Raw genomic sequence first — 25678 nt, 5'->3', positions numbered from 1 at the left:
TATATATAGAACCCGTAATTGTTATCTATATCCAAAGCAAGGTATATTCCGAAAAAGAAAGTAACACATGCAAACCTTATCACTGCAACTCAAAGCAACTTTCAAAATTCTGCCGACGAATGACCAAACCGAGAGTCGATCGGCGAACAATTACGTTATCAGTTATTAACTATAAACTATAAGTGACATGGGCATTTTCCCATTTTGTCTTGTTTGCAGGTATAGACCTTGTTTTGCGTATGTTTGCGGCGAAAGGATTGTTGGAATAAACATCGATAAACGTAAGCGTATTTGATTCGATTGGTATGCTGCGTTTTTCTAGGTTAATATTGCGTAATAACTAAAGCAGAGTCATTGTTGAATTAGGCCTAGGGGTCCTGTAATAAATTTCGTATTTACACGGACGTACACCGAAAGCTATTCATATCTAACGTGTAATAATATAAAAAAGAAAAAAAAAATTTTATTTTAGCATTTATACCGGAAGTCCTACACTGACTTAGTTAGGCTAGAATATAATCAACATCCCCAGTCCTCTACCAAATTTACGTGAACTCAGTAAAATGGTCTGAGTTTGGCCGTAGACCCACGGTTTTACGCTGGGATGGACCAGCCATAGGAAACAATACATCATAATAAGGTCCAGTCTAGTGCCTTGACCGGACGCTAAATTCAAAACATAACAGAACAATCTTTAGGCAGTGTTTATGCTGTATCGACTCCTGTATTCTATTGTTATACAAGCCTGAACCATGATGGTGTAATGTCAACATCATTTGCATTGCTTCGTCCCACAGAACCAAATTCGATTGCTTAGGTTAAGGAAACATGCTGAAGTCTAGATAAAGTCCTGTAATTTAGGTGCGTCCGTTCGAGACACGTACAAAAAAGCTGGTAACCAATACTCCCCCTTCCCCTCCCCTCCAAGAGATAGGCTATTGGTTGTTCGTATGGGGGAAGAGAGAGATGAAATTTCAGAATCACCGTGCACGCTCAAAGCCGTGGCCACAATTATCGAATGTTTAATTCTCTGAGGTAATACAACCAGACAACTTGTAGTTACTTCACCTGAGGCCTCGCCTAATACGACATTTGTACAGATCTCCCACATGGAATGTACGACTCGATTGTTTTTTTGAATAAACGCAAACTAAATCCTTGACGTTTTACAGAAAACCTTGCTTATTGTGGATATTTGATGTTCCTCTAAAAATATATTACCCTTTGGTGCAAATAACACAATAGTTCTTAACCAAAAATACAAATGCCGTCTTAACTGATGCAAACTTGTCTATTCGAAGGAACTATTTGTAAAATATAAGCTTTTTCGAGTAGACGGCGATGCCAAAAGCAGATTTTCTGGAAACAAATATTTATAGCTAATTAATAATAAGAGTTAGACTGTCGTCTGCACTGGTAACCAACTAACTTATGGATCTGAGCTCAAGAAGCAGTGATCGGCGAAACAGGTCTGATCTAGTAACAGCAGCTCAATTGAATATCTAACGGCAATGGCATAACTACGAATTTGCACACCAAATGATCCTGAGTTCCCTAAACTGATTTAAACCCATGCAGCCATTAAGAAGAATGATATATAGGAAGGGGATATGGGTCAGATCGGTAAGCAGGCTCGATGGCAAACGCAAGTCTTCCTCAGAAAGGCTGCCAGAAGCACATATGAGGAACTCGAGTCAGATTTAGGACTTTGAGGATGAAGGACTCTGTTATTTTACAGTGGTAGCTGATGTTAGCTGCTATGATAGCAGCATAGGTCATAGTTAACCAACATCGTCATTTTCCGGTAATTTTACTTCGATTTACTCTTAATAAAAGTAAATCGAAGTCCTGTTATTGTATTGTATAAAGTATTGCTTATTAAGCAATAATGCCTTAAATAAAGATCGTCACAAACATCCTGTATTTACAATTCAAAGCGATCATTTACTTGATTTTTTCCTTTTGCCTATCGAAAACATTTGTGAGAAAATGTACATACAAAAAAAACTGGCGAGGTTAGATTTCCCTAAACGATACCGTTCTTAAGATTTGGCATTTTCATTTATGTGACAAGATCTAAAAAAAAGTACCTATTTCCTCTTATTAACTGTACGAGGTGATGCAGCTTTTTTGTTTGTTTTTAATTTGCGGATTACAAATTACCATTTCGCACTTTTAACATTCAATATCCTGCACCTATATTATAATAAGAAAAAACATGTTTCTTGTGCTAAAACGATTCGAGTCTGCACGAACGCTTATTGTAGAATAAGTATTTGACAAAACATAGCTTTAGCTTTTTTCTTAAGGTATCATTAGTCACACAGCTCTGGTTTGGTAAGATAGTTTCTTACCAAGCGACAGACAATGGCAGATAGTTTCTTACCAAGCGACAGACAATGGCAGATGTAGGAGTCAGCTTTTCATATCGAGCGAATATTTCTGTCCCGCGAGTATCCTTGACGGTTCATAAATTTCCAACAATACTTTTCTGAACATGAGAACGATTAATCATTATCGTGATGTCAGACAGATGAACTTGAGTATATCATTGACTGCTGATGAAAAACGCGTTCATTAGATAGATTTGATATGTATAAACAAACACCACAGGAAAACTCCGCTGATTTTGTGCTTGATCTTCACAGTTTTGAATGATTTTATTGTTAGCACTCTTTAAGAGGGTGCCTAATATGAAACCAAGTTGTATGACAAAGAAAAAATTGGCATTTTATTGACAAGGGTAATCTTGTGATATACGCTATTAAACCTAATCATATACGATTTAGTACTCAGCAATAATGTTTACCTTGACTATCATAACTAATTCCACAATATTTGCTCTGATGTTGGGCTGAATTGCCTAATGGGCCTGCTATAAAACTCTGAAACTATAGTTTTAATCAAAGGCGGTTCCATTGACCTACCGACATTTAATATTAAGCAGTTGCATGGCAAATGGACAACATTAGATTACCATCAGATACAGACAATGCGATATCATAGTATAGCCTATTTATTATTATCTCTATATCATTCAGAGTCATCAACGATTATACAGTCATTTCAGCTCGTTTCGTTATTATTATTCGAATTATAAAATAGTTCGAGTAATTCCAGTATTTCAACCATTTACCATCGACCCCGACCACGTTTCCACTAACTAACGGAACTAATGTTCAATCACGAGATGATGCCGGAATAGGTTTAACAGAGGCCTTAAACAATAGGCCAGCCAGGTAGTGCGGCAGTAAATCGCTATTGGCTATACAAAACGAGATGTAGTGCATTAGCATCGCCTTAAAGCTAAGACGAAGATAAGTAAGGAAGCGATTGGAAATAGTTCTAATTAAATGTGTAGGTTTAACGAACGGTCGAGAACGTTAGCCGGCCGTTCAAGTTTCGCAAGGGCCAGCAAGGAAAGGCAAGGCCAAGATTATATTGTGCGGTTAACAGGGCGTCGCCAGTCAACAACCTCCCCTAGTGGAGTGCTGCTAAGCGGCGCCTATGGCGATGGCAGTGGCGTTATTGGCCGAACGATATGTGAAATGAGCCAGCGAAGATTGTGTCTTGGGAAATAGTTTTCAGCGCCCCTTGCGATTCCCGCATACTGTGTTGCTATGTACAAACGCATCACGTGCTTAGTAAGGCAGAAAGGAACTAACATACGATGGCAGTGTCGACGCTTTGGCAATGGATGATAGAGGGGTGAAAAGATATTAGTATGGGGCAAGAGTGTAATATGTAAACCTCTGTAAGAATATGAGGATAATGTGGGTACGAAAGCGCTATTCCCGCCATTGGTGCTCACTTCGCGATGAAGTGTAGAGCACACAGATTCAGTGCGCGGTTTTAGCCAGCTACGCTGAAAGCAGCCAGCCAGCGCTCCCGCCGACCGGTAGCCTGCCTATCTGGCTAAAGTAAATCGTGCGGAAGACTCTAATTATTTCGTGATAAGCGGCGGCGTTCGTGCTGCACTTGCACTGTAAGGAGCGAGATTTAACGTTCAGCGTTTCAATATATGGTTAGGTGGGGGGCAGTTGAGGAGTGAAGTTAGGCAAGGGGGAGATTATAGAATAGGCGGAAGTAAGCCAAATGTCGAGGCAGCAACAGTGGTCGCGTAGAAAACAATGGGACACCGTACCCTACCAAGTAAAGATAGCAATACCTCTGATCAGTCAGCCACCAATAGTGGGGTATAGTCGTTGGCGCGGAATAGGGAAAGCCGGAAACCCAGGACGCTAACGAAGCGTGCCGGAGTATATATAGACAAGTAAATGAGTCTGCCTTACACGTGTCCGATTGCTGACTAGGCAATGTACCCGTTAGCTAAGCTCAAAGACTAATCTTGAAGTAAATGATCCTTCGTATATTAGCAAATATTACCGTCTTTAGGTGTACGCGAAGCTGCAAACAAGCTGTTCTTACCAAAATCAAGAACTTACAAAAAAGAAGAAACGTATAAAGAGGGATTTTGTTGCCTTTCATAGCTTCGTTCCTGCCGACATGAAAAGTAAATAATTTTTAGGATATTTCGGCTCACATGGATTACGAATATGTGATTTGTTGTATGAGAAATATAGCTAATTCAATGCAAGTGTAGTAAGGCCTTACTATTTAACCTAGAGTTCAACACTTCTATCCATAAAGCAAGTGTTTCTCGTTTTTCAACACCAACGACCTTATTGACCATTGCGTTCCTGGAAGCAAGAGCTTAATCTTACTTTTGCTGGCTAGCCGTGTTACACATAGCAATTCCTGATCATTTCCTAAGTAATCATCTTGTAGACAATGGAGCGCAACATGACATAGGTTCAGCCTGTTGCCAAATTCAAACAGTCCTCCAATCTGTACTTGCCTATGGCTTTTCGGTCCTGCAGTGGTGAAGCTTCACGTCTTTTTTTGCGCGCTTGAGCAGCCTGGCGTTGCTCTTTCTGGATCATTTCGCACGCCGATACGACTACAGGCAATAAAGATTCGTTGCTTCTAGAAAAGCGGGCAAAAATAATGTTCTACCGCAATAGTCTGTATTGATAGATCTACAGATTTTAATTCTTCCCACAAATAGGTTAGGTGACATGGCATCTCGAAACAATAATTACTTTCAAATAATCGTCGAAACTTTCTATAATACAAGGCTAATTTGAATTCGCCCAATAAGCGGGTAAATGACATTCGTTGGAAAAGGGCCTACCTATCCGCACTATAGACCATACGAGCTACTACGAACGCCTTTTGATACCACTGTTTGAACGTTTATTGGACGAATATATTTCATTAAAGAAACAAGCCAAATGCGCACTGCTTACCACGTCTAGAGATCCCAGGAGACTCAAGGGTGCTCAAAAATAAAGGTTTTTGTTTACCGAACCAAATCTGATCGCACGAAGGTAGATGGAACGTTCGGAGACACCTTATGCCTCAAATCTTCAAGAATATTTTATAGGTAGATTCATCGCATCTTATTTCTCCGTAATTTCACGGATGTCAAATCTGGACCCGATGCACCCGGTGCACGAACAATATTTAGACCTTTTCGCAAGTTAATATTACCTAGGGTAAGAGGTAGGATAAAATTGTGTTTAAAAAACACGTTGTACCCTAACTAGCCAGATCATAATACCCATAAAACGCTTATCACTCTTTGAAACCTTCCGGTTATCGTACGTCCTACAATTTTGTATCGTTGGGCCAAAAGCAGCGGTGGGGTCAGCAGTAATTCAGACGTGTCCATAGAGCTTTCATGTAATCGCACTATTTCAATAGAACCGAATATGACCCACTTCACTATTTGGACATTCTCATAACATCGGCTGCATATAATAGGCAGTTCTCTCCATCGAAGTTCTTCGCTTTGAGCTTTCCTTTTTCCTATCGTAAATGGCGGGGGAAAAAGGGCCGATCTGCGAAAGGGATTTTAATGACCTCATCCGACGATGGCTCTGACACACTTGAACGCAATGTAAGAGGATCTCTGACTCATTTGCTACTTATATCTTCGAGCTTATATATAGCTTATGTTATCTATTTAGGCTAGAGTTGCACTAGTAAATTACTTTCTAAGGGGGCGCGTTAGAAAGACCGCGATGGCCGGGTCTCAGAATATTAAGTAACAATAAATTATATTAATTATTATTGTATTAATTAATTATTAAGCAATAAAGACATTTTCTGATAAAAGCTTCAACCACCAAAAATAACTGAATAGAAAGTTACATTTTTCTTTTACAGTAATATCGGTGCCCGTCGAATAGCCTACACTAATCAAGGGTGCGGCCAATGTAGAGTAGTTCCAAGGCAACGCTCGGTGTTAACGCGAACGAGTAACATGAAGTCACGAATTATGTTTATCTATGTCGTCACAAAGTTCCAAAAATTGTCACTATTATCATGTTTATAGTACGCTAATAGGGCTTATAGCAGAACAAGTATATATAGTTAATTTTAGTGCATCGTCATTACTTTCGAAACCCACTTCTCAAAATTGTTTCCTAATACAGTTAAATCGTTGCTAATTCTTTCTACAGCTGTAGTACAACGTCTATCTCGAAACTTGGAGCATTTGAAACGTTTCCGTTCATTCTGCGTGAAAAATGAGCAACTGAAAATATATCCATTTCGACAGACCATTGCGAGCATGGGCTCAATTAATATTGGTACTTATTCCTGCGTATTTGCTTTGTTTTAGTAAAAGCCGCTAGAGCTTCCTGGTAGAGCTTTAATTATGCATTATTGCTACTCGATAGAATCTGTTGCTTTCTGATATAATTGACTTAAACGACTATTAATCGATCCGGCACTCGCAATGTGTTCCTAACAATTGTTCTTAGCACACCAGCTACATGAGAGTCTTGAGGGAATGACTTTTTACACATAAAATCAAAATGGGTTGAATCCCTCACCAAATGTCTAATGTTGTGCAGTTGGAATAGAACGATGAAGCTGACAATGGTTAACCTACCAAAATTCTGTGCATAAACCCCTTTCACCATTTATGCATACATATTTTCTTCGATCATTATGATGTTGTTGATATAATCTTTAACGGGGTAATAGTTTCGGGTGACGTATAGTTTGTACGGGACAGGGGAGACACCAATGAAAAGAGCAAACGACCGTATTTCATAGAGGAACAACGTGATACAAACACTAACGCTGATTTGAAGCAAGTGAAGTTGTATTGTCGGTACACTTCCATAAACTTCTTCATTCCGACCTAGTTTATTCATATTCTGAGCGTAAGTTCCTCGCGATTCATCTTATTTAACTTCTCACGTTAATCATCGTTAGTTATATCGCGTAACGCAGATATGCAGATAGTTATATCGTAACAAATATCAAATTCAGTATGTGTGCATAGGTAGTTTGTGAATTGATCATTGCATTTAAGAAGCAAAAAGTAGATATTCAGCACTGTAATTATATTCCCACCAAAGACTCTGCCCGCCCTAAAACGCAACGAAATATTTTTCAAGTTCGGTATCGTCATAATGTTCCGAAGTATAAAAAAGTTTCTAATGGACTATCATTCAAAAACAAGGCTGATTTGGCGTAAATGCGCCTTTATTAACAAAACAAACAGCCGTAATAGCGGTGTAAGTTTAGTGGTAGCTAATGAAAAAATTTACTCGCCATTGCTTTTTAGTCCCATCCCATCGTACTTCCTGAGATTCATTATCTTCTTCGATCTCGTTCGCTGTTGAGCAAAAACAAGATCAGGCACTCGCGACGTGTCCTTTCTTATTCTTTACGCCCTTCCATTGTTGGCTTTCTCGACAGTGACAGACGCGAAAAGCATTAGATGCAATTACTCTTGCCCGCCCGACCCGCTCAATGGTACAAGTACGGGCATCGGGCTCCTATTGGAGACGATGTCACCCGGCCTCGACGCCGACGTCCAGCCTCCGTCAAAACGATCCAGACGCAGGCTTACTTGATTCTGTGTATTTGTGTGATTTGCATTTGAATGAGAATAGATATCCTCGACCAGCAGGACGAAATGTAAGTTTTTCTTTTTTTTCCCATTCATTCGTGACTCCTTTGTCGCTGCCGCCATGTGGTTCGCATGTTGAGCTTTCTCGACGGCGACCTCTACAGTCTCGTGCCTGTCACAGTGATAGCGGAGGCACTATAGACTTACATGCCTTGAATCAACATTGGCACCAGTATCCACTTCAGACTAAGTCACTGGTAACAGACGATAGAACAACGTGGCCATGCGATGAAATCAGGCGTAAAATTGCTATTCAGCCTTTATATATAGAAGGCAAATGTTGGAATATGTGGTTGATTTGCTTCATGCTGTTTTTGCGCATTGGCTGAATAAAAGTTAATAACAAGTTGAAAAGTTACCGCCTATGCAAACTTTTTCTATTAGCTGAACACTCATTAGTATGCAGTACTAAGACAGGATTCGCACTATTTTACGCTAGTCTCGTTCGTTCATCAAAGTGCAACCGCTTCTAAATAGGGATTCTGACATAATGCTTAGGATTGCGGAGAGTTTGACGGATATTTTAATATTGGTCCGTAAGCACTAGCGGCGACACCAACGCTACGCATAGCGAAAGAACAAAAGTAGGGAACGAAGTAACCGCTGGAAAAGGAAAATTTCAGTGGCCTTTGCCGTATTAGGAAAGGGCATAGATGGCCTAGAGAACGAAGTCGAGCTAAAGGCGGCTGATCGACCACTTCTCAGAATCGAATCCGCTGAAGGAAGGTGAAAAGGGCAATTTAATGGCGCAAGAAGGAAACAGGGGAGTGGCAATCGTCCAAACAAAACGCTAGGATAGAGGAATTTCCCGAAACCGGGCACAGTGTAAAGTGCCGCTGAAAGAACAGGTTGACCACTAAACGTCAATGAACGAGAGCTAACGAAATAGAAAAATAATAATCTTTATATATATATATGCGCGTAACCATTCTGTAAGATCTGTATTTTTACCTTTAGATTTAGTTCGTTTGTTCTTCTTCGCATAAAATCATGCAGTTGTTAACTAATGTATTCGCCTTTTATGTGCTGATACTATGAATATAACTATATCGATAGATTCGCAACGAAAGTAACTTCAATTATCCTACATCAAGTGGCACATGGACATTTTTTATTATTATTATTAGTGAGTTGCGTGAATTGTTTGCTACTGATATCGGGAAAAGTATGCTGCCTCTTCAGCATCGCACTGACTGCCCGTAAAATATTTCGATTGCAAGGGTAGTCCATTGGGGATGTTTTCATTTCGGCTCAGTCAAATCGGAGGTTGCATTACTAAGCTTTGTATCGTATTGTGGACGATTTGCTGGTAATGGACAACCCCGTCGAGATAGAGAAATACAGGATGAAATTTATGTTCAGCGAACCCGGTGCACTACACAGGCCCGGGGCAGGCAAAAACGGCAAATATATTAGCGTGCTTTGAATTGTTATGGCTATGCATATTATAAAAAGCGGAAAAATGTTATTTATGATAATTGACAAATACGATCTGATTCTTAGACGGCAACATATGCAGGTGATACTTCGTACATTGTTTTTGTTTTTTTTTTTTATCATCTAATTACACTTATTGTGCAGTATGTATAACTATTTTTATTAGCTGCCATATATTCGAAACGGTTCTCGCCACCCCATAGGTAGTGCTTAATGGCATTACTAGTACTAATACGGGTCAGTTATTTCGAGAAAATCAAAATAGACATACGTTAATTTCATATTCTGGGTCATAAATACCTACTACCATGGGGAAGTAATAAGTCTTTGATTCTGATAGGCCAGTGCCACTTCCTTGCCACTTATAATAACCAACAGTTCCCTAACAGGACAGTAATATTTAAGTTGTTTCCGGATGCGTACGTCATTCTAACTCTTATGTATCAACTTCGATCAAATATGTGAGGCGTTTCGCAAGTCAGCCTCTATCAGTCCTCCCAGTCGGGAAATCGTTCTGAATTTGTTTTCATATATATATATTGCGGCCAGTAACTTTTCTCTATGTTACGCAGAGGAAAACTTAATTACATGAACATCCTGCTCCATCCGTAACATAGCCTGCCACTGTTGTTCACATACGAATGTAGATTGTATTCATAGGCCCAAGTTTTTCTAGAAAGCTTAATTTGACGTTGTATTCCGGCATATCCAGCAGCTTTTCTCCACCGCAGCTTTTCCTGTTTGCTTTGCTCCTGATCTTTGCTCCCGAACACATCTGATTCATCTTGATATATAGAAACTGAGGATGTGAGAGAATGAGTGAGGGCAGGAGAAAGCGTAGCAAAGTCCCCTTCGGGGGCGACCTAAACACCCATGGCGGTCAGTCCTTAGGGAGGCTTTGCTAAGATCCACTGAAGGAACCTTAAGAATCGATATCGCTATCAGTACCATTGAGCTGTTCGATTATTAGAAAGATACGTTGCGGGCGTTGGTTATACCGAGCTGTAAATTCTGGTTAAGGAATCGGTTCTCTCTTATCTGGCCCGGTCTGGTGGGTACTCTTTAAAAGGGCAGGGCTGTATGGTGGCGGTGAAGGAAAGCGGCCGAGCCTTTCTAAGTGACTTTGTCGTACTTCTGAGCTAGCTATGGACCCCGAGGCAGTGCGACGGCATTAAATAGACCCATACAACCTTGCTTAGGGTAGCTGTACAATACTGAGATTCCGACTGCTAACTCCACTGTGCACTTAAGATTACAGCCATACAATCATATTTGCAGATGATGTTGTTTAGACATTCAGCATCTTCTTCTCTATCTTAGTGTTGCGTAACATGTACATTTATTTGCCAAGAATTGGCCTAGGGTATTAATGTCTAATTTAATAGAAAAAGTCTACATGAGACAAAGGAGATACGCTACCTCAACATAGGCTAGACTAAAATAGCAAACAGAGGAGAATTTTACCTTTCGAAAAAAAAGGATCTCATAGAAAATAGTTACATCCTGGTATTAGTTCGAGTCAGTTGTAGCGAATCTAATAATGGCGAGAGATAGAAGAAGCCATTGCAAATGTGCTTTTTCTTTCGGGGCGGGGTAAATGAACAAAAATCCAAAAGGAAGAAAAAATATTCTGTAAAAAAACTAACTTTCCTCGAAAAAGCTGTTCCTCGAACGCAGCAATCTTGAAGGTAATTTAACTTCCTTGAATTCACAACAAAGTACTGTTTTGACACAGGAAAAAAAACGTATAAAGTAACGCACACCCTGCAAAAAGACTCAGTATTCGAAGAAAATTGAAAGACCCTTTTTTATAAAATGAACTAAATGATAAGCTTCACAGAAATTTTAGTACAGGACGTTTGACAACTTAATGACCTCACCCCAACAGGTCTAATTTAAAAAAATAGCGCAATAACAGCCCTATAAATTTGCACTTTTTTTTAAATCTTTTGATGACGCTCTTTTATCGGCAGCTGGTAGCGAGGCAAACTGCGTAGTAATTTTCAGTAATATAAGCTTGCTTGACCTTCGGAACGCATTGTAGAAGCACGGGGAAAGCTTTAAATATAGAACAAAAGGTGCAATCATGTTCAAGGTCAGAAGCTGTTCGGGTTCGTGAACCTTAAAAGGTCAATAAAAGTGCGACCAATCTCTAAACCGATGCGCTCAGTTCCTCACCAACTGGACGCTTATAACTCAATGATTTCGACAAAAGCCTACACCGATTAGGCAGTTGCCAGTAGTACTTTGCGAGTGTTTTATATGCGCTCATTTATCAGGATATCGGGAAAATTATGCACATGTATGACTTATAGACAAGTTATTGTAAGTTATAGAGTTATTATAACAGGAGAATGGCAAGTTTGTTTTATTATTATCGCATTCTCATATACCTAAGCCTTGTTAGCGTTGCGAAAATTGTTGAATTAGCTAGGCCTAGGATAAAAAATATATTTCAATGAACTACAGAAGTATAAATATAATAAGAACGTTTCGTATGATCCATAAATCATTCAAGCATTTACAAAGAAACACGTCAGTTATTAGGGTATTATATGTTTCACCCAGTAAAAATTTACGCTGTTGTTAATCTGTAACAACAAACGCTGAGGCGAGGGCCCCGTAATACCTTCTTTCAGAGTTAAACTCTTGGAGCACGCAATTGTGATCTTGATCAGCTTATGATTTTTGTGACTTTATATTTTCATCTATTTTATAAGGGATATTTATTAACTTCAACTGCGTTTCGGTAATTTCTTCTAGAATATAACATGATTTAAATTGAAATAATACGACAGCGGTCGATAACGGCCAGCTATTGCACTTCATTGGAGGTCGTCTTCACACAGCACGAATTTTTTACATAGCACATAGAGAAACGAATAAATATATCGAATTTTATGCCGCGAAGTGCTGTTAGCCACTGTTTCATAACAGAGCGTGTTTATGCCCGAATGCGAATCTAGACTCGACTTTACGTCGAACCGGGTTGAGAAAAATCACAGACCTATACAAAAATGTTAACATGGCGGGGGAACTGGTACAATTCCGTAGAGGATGCATTTAATCACTTTAGTGGTGTTAGTGTGATTAAGAAGAACCGCTATTTTAGCAGCTATTTAATAAAACATAGTAACATAGTTTATTACATTATCTTCGCTTATATTGAACATAAACATACGTTTATAAGTAATAGATCATGTCAAAAATAATGCAGTATAACCCAATTCATTACAGGTAATTTATAGCCATCTACAAACTCAGACGTACTTTATAATTGTAAGACAGCTTTGCCACTTTTCGAATGTACTGATACTTGTTCTCCGGGCTATGATATTTCGCAGTACATGCTTTTATCAAAATCAAGCGCGAGGATACGAAAAACATCTCTTGCAATCTGATATGAATTTTACTTTGACGTTTCAAGCGATTCGTTACCATTCGATCATTGTTTTCGTCGGCAGTGCATCTTCTATGTGGCGCTTTCTTGACCTAAGATTTCTTCCCCGGCCCAAAAGACGTAACGCAAAATAGTATCTGGCATGCTTTGAAACCTATAGGTCCATGCGATTTTCACCCGACTGTACCGTTTGAAAAAATGACCATCAGTGCTCAACTACCTTAAAGTGACTCAAGTACCTTATTATTGAAGAGTAAGGCCTGACTCGATAGACCTTTAGAAACCTATAGCTGTGGTAGCGTTCCTGTGTCTTTCGATGAAACTCCGTCTGCCCCATTTGCGAGTCATTGGGCGGCTCTGGAAGATTGTGCATTTTTTACCCCGCATATCTTAATAGTGTATGACTCTTAGGTTAATCGAAGCGTTTTCGTAGAACATGATACACAAAGTATTGTTTATCCTCAATAAAAAAATTTGACCATATCCTGGAATGAACATATAAAAACTCATAGAAAAGTAGGTATCCAAGGTTTTTCGTTGGTGCGGCCACAGATGATTTCGGCCCAACCAACCCTACCCATTTTAATCTATGATTCAGGGGAAAGTTCTCATTTTCATATTTATTTTGAATGTGTTCTTAAAAAGTCGTTGTGGTAGTTGTTGTACTGTCTTAATGTCTGTCCTTGCTATGGGAGGCTTTACGCAAACATTTTATACCTGGAAGCACTGAAATCTATTAATTTTTAGACGGGTTAACCGCTAGCTATTTTTCCGATCTAAAGTTTTCCCTCGTGCGCAACTGATGCACAACTATCAGATCTCTTTAGAGGACTTATTTTTGTCCTCACATCTATGAAGTAAGTGTTATTTTCCATTTTTTAGTTTCTCAAACCAGCAGTTCAAGTGAATATCCGGTGTGGAAAGCCTTCGTGCCTCATTTCCATATAATATACATATTACTCGGCAACATCTTTAGTTCTCCTTTCATACTGTTGTTCATTGTCCATGAAATTGCATCCTCTATGAACAATTTCTTTAGATGCTTAATTATCACAAATTAACTTAGCCAAATCAGTTGTCTAAAATAAAACGCAGTTGTAGTGTATGGACAGACGGACGACGTCTCATAAGACTCAAAATTATAGCTGTCTATATGATATAATCTTTCTAATAATAATTTCATACCCGGAAGGTTTGCTTTCGCTTAAATTTGGAGTGGATATCTATTTAATTTTCTTAAGAAGAACAGACGGGGTATTTTCAATGTATCACAGTTGTTCTAGTAGAGTATCATCTAATTTTTTGGCGTATAGGTGGGTCCAATGATGTTGTGAAAAATCAAATTCATGTTTGCCTCCAAGTACAAAATTATTTGGAGAGGAGTGAGACGCTTATATGGAATCTCAGAACTACGCTTTCTTGATGAAAAGCGCTATTATACTTGTGGGTGCTCTATGGCACTTTTTACCCAGGATGAACTCCCTAGGGGACGACATGTTGAAAGTGCCGTGTGTCGCACTTCGCAGAAGACCCAGGTGGCACGGGAATGAAGCGCCACCGAAATAAACTGTTAACTTGAATCTCAACGAGGACGTTGGAAAAGAGTCGTTGAGAAAATAAAGTGCCCTTCGTATCGGATCACGTTTTCAGAGCGGCGGATCTCGGCAACTTGGTCTCAGGACGACAACTTGTGTCAATTCACTTGAAGCGATTGACATAAACGTACAATTCACAGAAAGAAAACCATAAAAATAATCGCGTATCTTGCTCTGGAGTGTGGGGTATCTTCTAAAATGATTTCTAAAGGAAAGATTAGGCATGTATAGATAGACTGACGAAAATAATACAAATGCTAATTATATTATTTCTATACATATTGCTAACTAAGCAATAATATTGAAGTCAGATCGCGGGAATATTTTCATGACATCGTCAATTGTTATGGTAAGAAATTTCTTTGCTAGTCTATATGGCCAATAAACTAGATCGCACACTGAACCTGTTTTCTCGATATCTGAATAGCCTCTCAGACTTTGTTATAGTAAGCAATTAAGATACATAAAATAACGATCTGATTTTTACCTACATTGTTGTGTAATGGTTTCGATCCGAAAGTTGCCAGATGAATATACAAAGATGAATACACAAGAATGTACAATATACAACAAAAAGAAGTGCATAATAGATAGAGATAGTGTTTGTGATAATTTGTTATACCACGGCGTTCGCCGTTTCGACTCCGATTTCGACTGAAAACTCTCAAAGTTTGCGTTTAATCAGTATTTTGTCAAATATTTATTAGGCCTCTGTTAAGTTTTGCTACTTTTTAATGCTGTTGTATATTAGTTACTCGTCGTGTCTTCAATGTGTCTTCCTACACGCTATAGATGCTATAGAAGACTATTACAAATCATTAACATTGGCAGGTCATATGACTGTCAAAAGGTTAATAATTATTTAGTTTGATTCGCCTTCATCTGTGTTTACTTATAAACTATTTGTTATTTTCTTTATATTATTATTATTATATATATATAGTTATATTATTATTTTGATATTATATATTCAACCCATCATAAAGCTTTAAGCATATAAATGTTTTACAAGTAACCCTACTACGCACGTTTTTTTTAGCCAGTGAACTCTACAGAATAATAATACAAACTAACTTAAATTATCCCATTGACATTGCTATGTACTTCATATGATCTAACTGATGAGAGGTCTGACTTCAGAAGGTACGTAAGGCGAGTAATTTGTGCATCGTTACAAGTTTCGGAAGGTACATGGCTTTCGGTGCAAGAGAAAAGCTTTATTTCTCAATACTACAGAAACTTTTATTATCATTGAGTGCGAAGAAATATATTAACTGATAAAATGGGTTTAGTGATCATTGGGCAACTGGAAAATTACTGTCGTAAGCCACATACCTGAAGCATGTGAGCAATGGCTTTTTTATTTTGTCACAGTAAAAGTAGGATGCGGAACACGCGACGACGTATTAAGTTAGTAGGACTGCTTCCGAAAGAATACCTCTCGAAGACAAAGACACTGAGCTCGAGGATCGAAACGCTCGGACAGGTCAGGTGACTAAGCGACAAACTCCATGATTACGATTGTTGCTGAAGCTCAGCGGCAAATTACGTTCGATCGTTCCTAAATACTTAGTCTAGTAGAAATAACCCTGTGGAACACCCGACGACGACGACTGTAAAATACGTGAATGAAAATATGGCACTTAATTATTACGTCTTATTAAAAATACTCATCGAAAGAGACTGATACGTATTTGAAAGATTTTACGCCTGAGAACCATTATTTCTCTGTTACATTATAAAGTCAAATGCCACTTTTTCACCTTAAAAATATCCCGTTCTATTGTATCTTGATAATATATATTATTGTAATTTCACCTATTCACTAAACAGTCATATTACAGTTGAAATTGTCTGTGGGATCCAGAGTATAGGCTTACTCGATTTTCTTTCTAAATTGTTAAATAAAGACTTTCTCGATCTATGAATTGACCTAGAGCTTGCTATAATCAACAGTGGTGCTTCGCGTTAACAAACGTCCATGCATAATATCTTTTATAAAGCTTATTTTACAAGTGCTTAGGACAGGATTGATACCGCAACAAACTTTCATCAATTCTTACTTCGTTCTAATATCGTGGTATCATTTTTTCTTTTTTAATTATCAGATATAAAGAATTAAATATTCGCTTGAACACTGTTTGAACCTTAAGGAAGGAAAAACTATGTATTTAATGCGACGTAATCAAGCTCCTTTTTAGAGCCGCGACAAAAAGTCAGGTGATAGTAATACGAAAAACGCTTTTCGGTCATTGTGACGCTTGCTAAATTATTTCTCACCGAAGCAGCAGGACATTTAATTCACTCTAACATACGCCAATATCTTAGATTTGGTTAATCGAAAATTTGCCTGCATTTCCGATAACGATTTCCGCTAGCAAAAGTATGCTCCATTTATAGACATTTTAAATGGAAAATTTATTTGCGTGATATATGAAGCGACCCTGATATGTTCAACTTCCGTTTATGTTTTTTAGTGTATCGGGAAAAGAATGGCCCTGTTATCGTACGGCTACTTCTAGGTACAGGAAACACAGTGGACGAAGTGTACGATCATAACCGAAAAGTTCCTGCACTCCAAATGAACGTAAAAAAATCTTCCGCCAATCATATCGAAGTGTGAACGATTGTACGAAGTGGAAAGGCGCTTGGCTCGACGACATCCTTGGCCCTCTACGAAGGAACGACGACAAAAACCACCACGGAAGCGAACTTTTGAGCTTTGCCCTTCTACTTTTTCGTTCATGACTCCGCTTCAAGAACTCCTTCTAGAACGCCCTATGACAAAAAAAAAGCTGTTTGCTATGTAAACTGTTTGGCATCACAAACAGCCAGCATTCGCAAATCACCGGCGAGTATAAAGCCGCTTAAGTTAAAAGATCGGCCATAGCATATGGAACGAGCGTACAGCCTTGTTGAGGGACAGGCGACCCATTGTGTAGATTCACGAAGTGCATTGTGTTGGTTGAATACCAGAAAAAAAAAAGCGTCGGCAATCTTTTCCTCTGCTTTTTTCCTCGACTGCAATTGGATCATCTGAAATAAGAAGTACTATTCCTTTAGATCTATTGCAAAATTGCATAGATTCTATGTTTGGATTCGAAAAAAGTCACTAAATTATTTAGTTACTATTGTTCGTACATTGAAATGACAGCAGTTACGATGGAATTGTGGCTGAATAGCGAGTGAAGAAGCCTGGAACAGCTAAGCTTTAAAGTTTAGTAAGCAGGCTGAGTAAAAAGTCTGTACCTCTTATTCTAGGATTCTCTTTGAGATGAGGATTGGCTGATAATGATTCCTGTACGATTAATAAGAGAAGGAAGTCTCAAGCGAGCTTCAGAGCTGAAATCATGTTAGCGCTTTTGCTTTCCATACCTGTAAATTACTTGGAAATAATTAAACAGTAACACGAAAATCCTCTTTATTAACAACACGATCGGCTGTTTTTTGTGTCAACAGATGTGATCACGCTTATTAGAAATGCGCCAAACGCCTACACAGGGTCTTTTGGAAATCCTTTAGGGTGCCATTTTGCCGTGACAACATTTTTCCTTTTACGTCTATTATATATATATATATATATATATATATATATATATATATAATAGATGCTTTTTCGCGCTTCCAGAACGCTATTAATCTGAGATTCTCCTTTAAACGATTTCTCAACGTATTCGCATATCCATGGGTATATATAAATCTATAAACTATACATCAGAGTGATCTTTTAGGAGCACGATAAAGTAGCATTCCCATAAACTATAACTCTTGTTTTTCAATGGCAAGCAGATATTTACTCAAAATCAGATTCTGTTGTACTTATTAATGGGTAATAAAAAAAAAACAATGAGAACCCCATTTTTAAGCTGAAAAAATACTATGCTAATGATTTTTTTTCAAACGTCTGACAATGGTTTTCACTGTTTCAAGCAACCGATATTCATTTGCGAACTCCAATGCGTTTACAATATATAAAGAGCGACTTGTCGTTGTTTAGTGTGTTGTCGTAGTTGTTTAAAGGAAATAAAAAAAAAAAAACATATATTTACTTAATTTCACACAAGAATAAAAACGAAATATAAAAACAATATAACAATTAACATAATAAAAAAATATTAGAACAACTTAGCACATATAGCGTAGGTGCCAAGTCTATGTGCAGTTAATGTTTTGGTAGTCGACGCCTAACCTTCAGTTTTATCATTTGCAGTGGCTTACATTCCATGAATAAGTTCTCGGAATCATTTTCTTCGGCATAGCATCAATAACTTGGCTATATGAGGTTACAGTAATAAATATACCAAGCCGTAGCTAAAATGACTCAGTTGTGTTCTATGTTTATGTTACTAATTTCCTCAGCACTTCGCCTCAATTCTCACTAAGAACTCGGTTCGTGATACCGCAACGTCTCACCCTGAATCTATAACAATGGTTCTAACGTTTTAAAACAGCTTTTCCTCGAAAAATCGACGGGTCCTCTATAGGAGAAGATGGGTACGCTTCATGTCATACTTCACCTTTCTTTTCTCTACCAGGTAACAGCCGTTGCGTAATAAACTATACATTGCCCAAATATTGATTATTTTATTGACACTTATGTTAAGCCTGCTCAACAGCTAATTATAACCACAAATAGCTGGTCAATATATTGGAGCTAATGGCAGTGAAACGTATTATGAAGAGAAGAAGTATCTTAACAAGCTCAACTCGGCTTCTATATACGTCACCAATGACGGAGCCTCTTGTATTGGATGAAGACAAAGATTTTATGGCTCTATGCTGCAAAAACTATCGATCCAATGCCAATAGCAGCAAGTGAAGGCTGAGATTAGATGGCCTTAATGTTTGGCTGTACTTCGACTTGTCTATGAGATCTCACAAAGCAGTTATGGTGAGAGCGGCTTTTCCGACACATTTTTTCGCTCTAACGAGAGCATGGCAATATATTGTAGAAAGCCAACGTGAGATTCAGGAGCAAAATTAGGCTACGTGACATGAAAACTTATAGGGGTCTGTTATTTCAGTAACTTCGCAGCCTCTAGGGAATACTGTCTGGAGTAGCGTAACTAAGGGAACTCCAATTTCTATCCAGTCCGGCCGGACAACGTTGCGAGTGTTTTTCGAACCAGTGCTGCCGCTAACCTTGCTATTTCTAAAGGCGCTGATCGCATCGCCTTCGAAAGCCAACCACAAAAAAGTGAAATCCACGAACTTACCAGAGGTGCCAGAAAGTCGCGCATAGTAGAATCCGTAGTCTGCTAGCACTATCTGGTCGTGATAGTAATATAAATTACCTAGGGAATGGCAGTCGCGTTCTATTACCGAAGTTTAGCTAGCTATGTTTAGTTTGTGGAACGTATAAAGTGACAACTTTTTACACGTTGTTGCACGGACCCTAGCGCTATTAATGTGTGCCGTATGCCCCCATCTCTACATACAAAGACAACTCCAGCATAGTGCTATTGCGTTGAACAGGTGATCTCCATAGAGCCAGCTGAATCTTTGCGTATGCTTGTAATCGTGTAAGAGAGAATGAGAAACAATAGTCGAGACCCTTTTGCACGCCGATAGCGCTTGAGTATTCCACTGTTCCGGAGCTGAATGATAAACGATTATCGCAGTGTATACAACGTTCTCACGTCTCATAACGGCTCTCTGAGCTGGGGGTTCTCAAGAAACTCCATAGTGTGAGCTTCGGACAGTATCTCTCTCGAAAATAAATGTATGAAGTCAGGATGGAAATGTTGTATTTCAACTAACATAGGGACTACGTTAATTCTTAAATATTAATTCAATTAATAATAATATAATATGTAATTCTAATGAGGCAATCCCCTAGACGCAGAATCGTTATGATATAGAACTAGTTTTCGCCTTTTTCCAGTTGCTTATTTGGTGGTCTGAAAGCTTTTAAATTTGCTTGTAACCCGCTTGTAAAAGAGGCTTTGTAAATTGGTTTGCGAACCGTTTGGTTGGGGTTGGGCGCATTCCCCTTGGTGGTCTAATGACAATAGGTTCGCCAAACATGAAACGGTTTAGGTTCAAACCTAGGCGTAAACATATTTCCGTTCATGTCAAAATTGATCGCCAGCCCTTTGAGGCAATAGCGAATTATGACTGCGGAACTGGACGTAAAAGTTGACACTTTCGTATGCTCACATGTCCATAGAGTTATCCGATTGATATGCCTTTACCAGTGTCTTTAACGTGTTCGAAAGCAGAATTTCTTCGCTTCAAGCGTTTCATTGCAGCTATAGTCTACGCTTATGAGGTTTTGACCGTTTTGCAAAAAAGGTGAATTGAAGTGTATGTAGTTTGCCCTCTTTTAGGTACTGGAGACTATAATACTGTTAAATAGTCAGTACCCAAGCTAGATATTAAGTTTAAGACTGCATTCCAAACACTGTTTTCTGTGCCCTAGGTAATGCAACAGATATACACTATAACCTCACACTGTGGTCAAAGTTTTCCCTTATGCATATGCTTTGTTGTTTTATCCTCAAGCCAACAGCCATATGTTTGCTTGGAAAATGTCGCCTTTGTAGTTTCCGTTCAATTCATCCACGTACATTTTAGGTGCAAAACCTAGATTACCTAATGGATCAACAGTATAAAAGTATTATTGCCAAGTATATAATTTCTCAGAGCCTATCCGTACTTTTGCAACTGGCTTACGGTCTGCGATGCAATGTTGTTGTTTTCAAACGTGCCTTATTCTATAGAGCCTTTCCACTTGTTTCTTCTACATACATGTACTTTACGGCTTTTCCTTGTCCGTATAACGACGGAGTAACAGCGTTAATAGGATTCTCGTATACACTGTTTGTTTGCGTGACCCCCTAGCGCCATTATACCACGCTACCGTCGTGACTTCTCGTATGGTCTTTATTATATTAAACCTTTGATTGGTCAGGCATTTGTAGGGTTAGTAACAAATTGTCGTGGTGCTAAAATGGATATAGTTTGACTATTAACGTTAGAAACACGGGAGGCGGTCAAATTCGAAACCGGTGGTTGACAGACTTCGTTTCGTGTCGTGTTGAAATGAGCTAACCGCCTGAAACGGTATCTAACGGCTATGCCCGATGTTAAAACTCGGAACGTCTGTTTCGGTCGGAGCAGCATGTGTACTTTCGTTGCTAAACGTTCATCAAGTTCATCTTTTTTTACAATGTGCTACTATGTTGGGCGGAGGATATCTTGAAACAATGTTACGCTGCGTTTTTGGAAAGATTTATCGTACGAATTATAAATAATCATAATATTATAATATATAATAATAATAATAGAAAAAAATAATAATTATTATAAGTAATAAATGGTAACGATGATTCTGAGAGGTTCAGTGCGTTATCAAGGATGTATTGTTTGAGTCTGCATAATAGGTTTAGCCTCGAGAACAAGGGAATTTATTTCTGATGAATGCTTGTATATTGCTTCAAGCCTTGTATATACCCTGTATATACTTTATTTCGTAAGACCAAGCACTTGTACGAAAAAACTACTTTTACTGTTCTATATATTCGTCAAATATAGTAACGACCAATACCATTATCGACGAGAAGCTGGATGTATCTAAAATAGTGTTCTGTCCTCCTTGGCTCATAAATTCATCAATTATTTGACTCTTATTTTGCATTCATTCCATCATCATTTTCTAAATATCCATACGAAATGCGAGTTTAGAAAACTGATAGATTCTTGGAAAAATATTATTTTTGTTTTTTTGGCAGTGGCAAAAAATAATTAAATAGTGACAAGATCAGGTCATTATCATTAACGGGCAATTTTGTTTTTCATTAATATTTCATAAAGAAAATGTGACCGTTGCGGCAGCAATAGAGTTACTAAGTAAAGATTAGTACACTCTAACCTAGATTATGACTCGAAAAAAACAGCATGCAAACCGATGAATCCAAAATTAGTGTTAGTTCTTATGATATGTTCGTCAAAGCTGATAATATTTGATGGCGTTATGTAGTTATTCGGGTTCGATTAAAGGTACGGTCTCAACGGTATCCTAAATAGAGTTACCTCGATCAAAATATTCCATTTACTATTAATATACGATCTAAGGTCCATTTTATAGCTCGAACCGAACTCTACACTCAAACTTTCATGGTTGGCAATCGTTCACAGATACCTAGCAGGATTACCATTTTTTCGATAAGGCAAGTCTAGCAGCGGCTACCAGAAACTTCAGTATTTGTTTAGAGGATGTCGGCCGAATTGGTTTCACGTCGAATTGGAGCGGCACTGCGGAAGCCAATGCCCCCGTGCCCCTTGTTGTTCAGAGTTTAATCGGGGCTCGCACTGTGGTTGATTGTCCAGTGGACAACATGCCATAAGGTGCATAGAGTGAAAACCAGGCCTTTGATAGAGTCGGCTACCCTACAACCTTGCATGTTGCGATGAAATAGCCAAAACATCCAGCGCTGACAGGCAATGGAAGGCTGATACGAATTGCCTATAGAGGTACATTAACAGCATTCATGGCTTGCAGACACGATATACAGCAACGAGTAGCGTAAAAAGTTGGAACATCATGCAGAAGCTGCTGCTTTAGCAGTAAAAAGACATATAAAATGACTGATTGAGAATAAGTTACTGATTTTTGTTTTAGTAATTTTTTCGTTCTTCGTTCAAATCACCAACGAAATAATGTGTCGTTGGTGACATTTTTATCTCTCCATTTATCCCAGCGGGTTGATCCATCTGTGACCAGTGCTTGCGCTCATATCGAATAAGTAAAAGTTAGAGTATAACGATGAATCTACCACTAAAAGAATGTTTGCCCTAGTAGCTGTTGATTAAATGCTTGTAATCCTTCTTATATAAGGTTGACCTAAGAGGGGGTTTATAAATTGGTTTAACAAAGGTTTATAAATTGTTTTTGTTCTTGCTGGTACAATTAATGATAAGCGAAAGTTGATTCGTTGAAGCAATATCATATACCGTTAGAAACTATATAAGCTGTTAGATAATTAATTGAAGCTTAAGTCATTTTTGGATACCTAGTAAGCATCAAAACTGAGCGTAAAACGGACCTATTAATTAGGGAATATCCCTTTCTTCTATGCAGTCTCTGACGGTGGTAGCTAATCCTATTCCTTCTCTACATCTCCTAGGGCACAAATACAAACTCTTCGTTGAATCGCCGCTGACACTGTCGTACTGTCGACAATTATACTAACCTGAAGACGGCAGAAGAGCAATGCAATCTATATAATACGAACAACGTGGATACACACGAAAAATTGTATTATCGTACATTAAACAGAATCACCCAACACCGCCCTATAGCCACAGTTCCCTTATAAATTCGATTTTTTACACCAACCGGTTTTTTATCTTAGTGATCCAGCGAACAAACAAAGGAATAATAAAGACAAAGGCATTACTCACTCGTTCTCAGGTTGCGACTAGTATTTCCACCGTTCGACCATAACTCTGCTTTAGTCAGGCTTGTCTTGAACAAGCCAGCAATAAGCGGAAACCTTTCAGTGTACAAACGTGCCTGATCGATAGACGCGTCTGTGTATATAATTGTATTTACGTAGGGGGGAACATGCTGCCAGACGGAATTAGCGCCGTTCCTGAACATTCCCATTGGCTACCCTTTATTAAATCTGCGCACGGATGGGGACTCAGAAATTGATCGCATTGCACCGAAACCTTGAATTGACGTTGCTGATGGCGTTGAAGAGAGATGAGCATTAAGAATAACAACCACGAGGATCCATGTTATTAAATGTTTATGTTATATTATTAAATAATTCGCGGAGACCACCATGGTGCCCAACACCACGTGGGGTGTTAGACTCATCTGAACGTGACTAAACTCCTTGTTGCGCTACCGTTTTGCGCAGATGGTACATGCATCGTCTATCTGTGCCCGAATTTTTCGCTTGCTACTCTCCTACTTTGCCCTAATTTTTTGTTGTTCCCAGACTACTGCTTCTTATATCAAGATCGCAAAACAGGAAAGAACAAAGAAACTTTGATATTCTATACACAAAACAGGGTTAAGGCAAGCGGCTTCGAAGGCGAACTCCACTAAGTTTCTCAGGTTTGCAACGTATCAAAGATTGCTTTAGTACGACCTCTGTGAGCTGATATGTATTGCATAAATAAACTGTACAACGAAAGCCAAGGAGATGTCAATGATGAGTTCAAGAACTCAGAAGGTAAAGGTGGTCAGGGTTTGGGATCGATCGTCAGTCAATCGAAAGATCTAGTCGGGCCTGGTCAGATCCAACGTGAGAATTCACCAATATTAGAGTTCCCATCAAAGTAAGTTACAAACCAAATTATACCAGAACTGGCGGAAGCATACAATTGAGGAATGAAAGTACACGAATTCTCATCCGTCTATAGGTGCCTGAATCCTACAGTAGAGCATGAACCAGTGATGATGCTTTGATGCACCAGTTGTAACGAAGTAAGCTTGTCGATGTTGCTAAATACGTACTGAATTGGATTCCCCTGAATGTTGCTTGAAGCATGTAGCTAAAAGCAGTGTTCTTAATGCATTACGAGTAAAGCTATGTAAGCTGCGCTTTAAGTTTACATACATGCACCTATTCATGCAATTTATCTTGTTTGTTTTCTATCTGCTGATGTATAGCAGATAGTAATAATCAAACAACTCTTCTGGGGGATTCATCAATCACTCCTTTTTTATAATAGCGCATGTAGAACTGACCCCTCTCTCATTTACTGAGCATATACACGAACATAAAATGCGTTTAGCTCCATTCTACAGAATACCATATCTCTTGTTGGTCCTTAAGCAGTATAAGAAAAACAGACCATATATTAGAATGAAGTCATTTCACTTCTCGTGGCCCAGTCTCCCTGAAACCTGCATAAGAAACGAACTACGGTATGTTCTATTCGTTTATTGGTTTCCTTGTCGGAGACTACGACCAACGAGGTATCGAGGAAAAAAAATACTTCCGTCTAGTATTAAGTATGGCCTGGCAATCGACTAGGTTGGACGCTCCGCCATGCTTTCATCTACAGGATCACGCTAGAGAAATGTCATCATTTGAATTACTAATATATACCGAGTACAGTTGTTAAGCCTGATCGATGTGGATGCTAGCGGAAAACTATGATAAAACATTGACATAATGTTGGTTTTTCAGTGACTGGCGAATATCGGCATGTATTGCGCGTGCAGTTAGGCTGTGCGGATATGAAATCGTGCATGATGTACGGGTATTCATATATTTGTTAACAGATTTTTAC

The 25678-nt window shown here is 38.7% G+C and overlaps 1 protein-coding gene across 18 annotated transcripts in view; it reads left to right on the top strand.

Annotated features, from left to right (window-relative positions):
• Positions 1–25678, top strand: part of LOC111246818 (uncharacterized) — a 55411-nt gene that overhangs the window by 8039 nt on the left and 21694 nt on the right. For 9 of the 18 annotated variants that reach the window (XR_015318840.1, XR_015318844.1, XR_002671814.2 and 6 more), the window contains one exon: positions 220–281. Coding sequence is in view for 5 of the 18 variants with exons in the window: in XM_086977099.1 (XP_086833225.1) it covers positions 220–281 (62 nt within the window). In the remaining 13 variants the exon portion in view is untranslated. The other 9 variants (XR_015318847.1, XR_015318842.1, XM_086977098.1 and 6 more) reach the window with 5 other exon arrangements.

This window comes from Varroa destructor, unplaced genomic scaffold (assembly GCF_002443255.2).
Source record: "Varroa destructor unplaced genomic scaffold, Vdes_3.0 BEIS01000001.1, whole genome shotgun sequence".
NCBI classification, from domain to species: Eukaryota; Metazoa; Arthropoda; class Arachnida; order Mesostigmata; family Varroidae; genus Varroa; species Varroa destructor.
This window is presented reverse-complemented; position numbering and strand designations above follow the sequence as displayed.